Source organism: Echinops telfairi, unplaced genomic scaffold, assembly GCF_000313985.2.
Source record: "Echinops telfairi isolate 266 unplaced genomic scaffold, ASM31398v2 ScPeMD7_3533;HRSCAF=4204_0, whole genome shotgun sequence".
NCBI lineage: Eukaryota > Metazoa > Chordata > Mammalia > Afrosoricida > Tenrecidae > Echinops > Echinops telfairi.
The window spans coordinates 9,291,555-9,297,026 of record NW_022107431.1 but is presented as its reverse complement, the minus strand read 5'-3'; the positions used below and the strand labels follow the sequence as shown (position 1 = coordinate 9,297,026).

Genomic DNA, 5,472 nt, shown 5'->3' with positions numbered 1-5,472 from the left:
GCCAGGCTGGCACAATTAACTAACTCAATCCACCCCTTGCCAACCTGGCACCTGTATATAATTTAGCTTCACAATTGCAATTAACACCTATACCATAACCCTATAATCCTGTGTTTTTTCCCCTACCTTTGAAAGTTTGTAAGCCAACTGCTTCATGCCTTTATCTCCCCCAATTTTAGTTATCCAATTTATATACTGCCCACTTATATCAACCCAGTTCTCTGAGAAGACAATCATGTTTTTTGACACGAAGTCTTCATTCCAGTTGGAACCTTGTAAAGTCTGCATCCACAAGCAAAGTCAAATCTAGACAGGCCATCCATAAAGTCAGCAACAATATGCACCAGTTCACAGGCTCAAAAGTCTCCAGCTGGTCGGGTTCTGTGATGGCGTAGTGGGGATCTGTTGGGCTATGAGCCTCAAGCTCGTCGTATGAATCCCCCCACAGCTCGGAGGGAGAGAAGATAAAATGCATTTTAAAATTCTGTTCACTGAAAAGCAGGCTGAAAAGAAATAAAAGAGGGCCGGGGAAACCAGAAGTAACCAATTGAAAAGAAATAGGATCCACACCCAACCTAATTACTTAAATATAAATGGATCAAATACTTGAATTAAAAGGCAGAGATTGTCAGACTAAATCAAAATGTGAGACCTAATGATATACTATTTACAAGAAACACATTTAAAATGTAAATACACAAATGGGTTAATAGTAAAGTATGGAAAAATATATACCGTAAGATGTTAATCATAAGTAAGTCCTCTGGAGTGCTTATATGAATATTTTTTAAAAACCCAAAATACTGTACTTTAGGACAAGATAGATATATTATTAGAGATAAAGAAAACTATTTTGTAATGACAAAACAATCAATAATTCTTGGAGCGGAAAACGCCAACCGCCTAAAAGTGTATGTACTTAGTAACAGAATGTCAACAATCATGAAGCACAAATGACTGAATTGAATGCACAATTATAGTTGGTGGTTTTAACATTCCTTTTCATGGAGCCCTGGTGGTGTAGTGGTTAAGTGTTGGGCTGCGATCTGCATGGTCAGCAGTTCAAAACCACCAGCAGCTCTGTAGAGAAAGACTAGGCTTTCTAATTCCGTGAACAGTGGAAGTGTTGGAAACCCATGAGGAGTCATTGTGAGTCAGCATTGACTCGATGGCAGTGAGTTTTCGAGAAAGCGATATTGACCTTGCAAACAAGGCAGAGGGGAGAGAGGGCTATAGAATTGTTGGAAAGCTCCACCAACCAACCTAACGTCATGAACTTTCCAGACCATTGAAGGCAACCACTGCAAAAATGTAGATTCTTTTCAGGTGGGCACGGAACATTCAACGAGACGGCCATGTGCTGGATCCGGAGATGGCTCTCAAAGAATTCAGAGGACTGGCACTATGGCGAGACTTTGTCTCACGTCCTTTACATGTTATCAGGAGAGACCAGTGCCTGGAAAGGACATCGTGCCTGGTCAAGTGCAAGGGCAGCAGGAGAGAGGAAGCCCCTTGATGGGATGGGCTGATACAACGATGGGCTCAAACATAACAATTAGGACGCCAGTGCAGGACTAGGCAGTGTTTTCTTTTGTTGTACACGGGGTCTCTGAGTCGGAGCCAACTCAGCAGCAGCCAACAGCTGTCTACTTCATTAGAGCAAATAGCCAAGGGCCGCACAGGGGCTATGTCTTCCTCTAAGCCTCGCTCGGAGGAGTCGGGATACCTACAGACTATAAAGTGTGAAGCCACGTGCTTCCCATTTCTCCCCACTTTTCTTGTGTGTGTGCTAAGTGCAGGAAGGTAGAAGGAAGGGCAACTGGCTGGTGGCTGCCATCCTCGGTAGATGGTAGGACATCTAAGTGTACAGAACCTTTGGTGGTGGTGGTGGGTGCCAGCGAATAGGTTTCATCTCAGAGCAAACCTGTGCACAGCAGAGCGAAACACTGCTCGGTCCTGCGCCATCCTCACAATGGTTCCTGTGCCGGCGCCCATTGTTGCAGCCGCTGTGTCTGTCCATCTCGATGGGCGCCTTCCTCTGTTTTGCTGAACCTCCACTTGACCAAACAGGATGTCCTTCTCCAGGGACTGGTCCCTCTTGCCAACGTGTTCCAAGTATGTAAGATGAAGTCTCTCCATAGTACCCTTCCAAATCAAACTCACTGCCATTGAGTCAATGGTGACTCAAATGACCCTTGGGGCAGGGAGAGCTGCTGCTCTTGTGGGTTTCCAAGACACTAACTCTTCATGGAGGTAGAAAGGCCCGTCTTTCTCCTGTGGAATGGCTGGTGGGCTCAAACTGCTGACCTTGCAGATCGAAGCCAAACTTGTAACCCCTATGCCACTGGAGCTCCTCTGATTCCATCTTCAGCAAATGACGGGTATGGGTTCTAAGTAGGGCATGAGGAAAACTAGGCATTGGGGGGGCTGCTTAAGGGAGAGGGGGTGTCTTCACACTCTACAAAGCCAACATTTAGTCAGTGCCAGTGAGCGTACCAGACCTTGTATCCAGTCAGAATTCACTGGCAGAAGGTTTGGGGCTGCAAACAGGGTGGAGAAAGCGCTGATGTGTGAGTCTTGCTCATCTTGAACTCTGCGGCCCCGCTGAGCTTGCTCCTGACCCTGCCTGTCTTGGCTACTAGGTATGTAAAGACCTACCTGCTGCCTGACAGATCTTCCCAGGGCAAACGCAAGACTAGAGTCCAGAAGAACACCGTGGATCCGACCTTCCAGGAGACCTTGAAGGTACTTGCTGTCCAAATATTTATGAGCTGAGTCCTCCCCGGCCCAGGCTGGGGGTGTCGGGGTCAGAGTCAAAGGGACAGTCTTTCCAAACCCTGGGTAAACCTAAGTGCTCTGCACCTCCCTGTCAATCAGTGGCAAGCTGGTATGAAAGAAAAGTCCACCTTTGCCCAGGAAAAGTGCCGCGTCTGCTGTGCTAAGAGTGACATTAGATTAATGATTTCTGGAGAAACGGTGAAAGGGAAGCCAGCAGCCTCTATCAGGCTGACAACCCAGCACAGGGCAATTTAAAACCCGGGTTGGCCTGGTGAGGTTTTATGAGGAACAGAGCAGTGCCAAGGGTGGTGTGGACGCCTGACCTGTGGCCTCTGATTGCAACTCACTGGGACCTGACAGGGCAGAGTTGAAGGGTCCCCTGGTAGGCTCTCCTAGGCTGTAATCCTCTGTGTGTGTGTGTGTGTGTGTGTGTGTGTGTGTGTGTGTGCCCACGCGTAAGTGCATGCACATGGTTCTGTTGTTTCTTGGATCAATCACTGTTTTGTTTTTTCATTTTAACAGTTTTATTGACATATAATTCCATATAATAAATTCAGCCTTTTAAACATACTGAAAAGAGTCGTGCAATCATCACCACTGTTTTGTTTTTTCATTTTAACAGTTTTATTGACATATAATTCCATATCATAAATTCAGCCTTTGAGACACACTGAAAGGAGTCGTGCGATCATCACCACAGTGCATCTTCGGGTATTTTTGTCTTTCCTGGACTCGTGGTTCTTAGCTCCCCTACCCCCTACCCCACTCCTGCCTCCCCTGCCACACCCCCAAGAAACTATGAGTCCAGGTGCTGCCTCTATAGATTTACCTCTCCCGGAGTTCATGTGAAGAACAACCTATAAAAACAAAACAAAGCCCAACAACCATAACAAAATAAAACAGAGGAAAGCCGCAGTTGAAAAGATAACAGGAAATAGTGAAAACGTGAACAAATTTTAACAGGGTCCAAACGGAGAAAAGATAATTAGGCGTTAAAATTTAACCGAACTCCATCAGCATCAGTCCACTTCCCACCCGATTCACGGCCTGGTCAATGCTCAGAGGAGATTCACTGTAGGTGTAACCCAAGTGGGGACCTCGCAATGGGTCTGGGGCTTTCACTGTCCTCCAGAGCCTCCGCTACAATTTTTACGGAAGCCGACCCCACATCGTTTGGTTAGCGGTTGCTTGCTTAACCACTGTACCACCATGAATCCTTGAAGACACTACTGAGTTACTGTCTTCTACAAACTCAAACTCATTGCCCATTTAAGTTAATGCCGACTCACAGAGACCCTACTGGACAGGATAGAACTGCCCCTGTGAGTTTCCCAGACTGGAACTTTTTACAGGCGTAGAAAGCTCCATCTTTCTCCTGAGGAGCGGCTGGTGGTTTCAAACTGCCACCTTTGCAGATTCCAGCCCAAGGGGCAACCACTACGCCACCAGGGCTCCTACCTTCTACAGCTCACTAACTCACTGCTATCGAGCCGATGGTAACTCACAATGACCATATTGAACAGGGTAGAGGGTCCATGTGGGCTTTGGAGACTAACCGTTACCAGGAATGAAAAGCCCATCTTTCTCCCGTGGAGCGGCTGGTGGTTTCGAACCACTGAAAGGGAGCTAGTTGTTTCCGCCAGGGTTTTCTAGAGAAACTGAGCCGTGTGTGTGTGTGTGTGTGTGTGTGTGTGTGTGTGTGTGTGTGTTACACATATTCTATTTTATAATATATACACAGGCAGTCCCTGACCTAGAACAAGGCTCTGTTGGCTCTGATGTAAGCCAATCTCTTTTTTTTAAAAAGTTGTATAATTTTGCTATGAGTAAAAGCAAATATTATCATGAAAATGTGCAACGATCCACAATCAGAAAACCAAAAAGGAGGAATGCATTCAGCATATCTTAAACTGAGAGAACTCAAGGAAAAAATTCAAGCCTCTAGTTGCAGCGATGAAAGATTCTATGGGCAAGATAGTGAATGATGCGGGAAGCCTCCAAGGAAGATGGCAAGAATACACAGAGTCGCTGCACCAGAAAGAGACCGAGAGGCAAAAGCCTTCAGCTGGTACCTGCTACATCCCACCATCTCGGGAGGTAGCACACGAGCAAGAACCAATGGTGCTGAAGGAAGAAGTCCAAGCTGCACTGAAAGCAAGGGCCCCAAACAAGGCTGAACCACTTGGAACCAGCACCTGGCCAAGCCGATACATCAAATTAAGGAGCACACCAGTCAATCGCAAACAGTCTCTCAGAAACCCGAGTAGCTAGTCACCCTTTCTTGGAAGTGAACCCCATTCTTGGACACCCAGGAGGCTTGCTCGCCAGGGCAGGCCCCGGCTGCGGTAAATAAACCCCAGGGTCAATAAGGGCCATGAGAAGTGACCAAAGCCCGCTTAGTGGAAAGTGTGCAGGAAGGCTGAGGGTCTAGACAGGGACCCTCAGAGCATTCTGAGCAGAGCACCCGATGGGGAACCTTTCTCTGCTGTACCCTAAGATCCCTGCGAAGCAGGTCTGAAAGGAGACCCCAGATCTGGTTCCTGCATGCTGCTGTTCCAAGTTCATCGCACACACACCCCCCCACCAAGGGATTAAGAGTCACCCGGGATTGGGGGGAGGGCCGGTCTCAGAAGACAGGTCTGACTCACCTGCACCCGGGATTGGGGGGAGGGCCGGTCTCAGAAGACAGGTCTG

The 5,472-nt window shown here is 47.4% G+C and overlaps 1 protein-coding gene across 1 annotated transcript in view; it reads left to right on the top strand.

The window, feature by feature from the left end:
- SYTL3 (synaptotagmin like 3) overlaps window positions 1-5,472 on the top strand; it is a 66,526-nt gene that overhangs the window by 52,691 nt on the left and 8,363 nt on the right. The window contains exon 11 of the mRNA XM_004702099.2: window positions 2,643-2,745. Coding sequence (XP_004702156.1) covers window positions 2,643-2,745 — 103 coding nt within the window. The remainder of the gene's footprint in view (window positions 1-2,642; window positions 2,746-5,472) is intronic.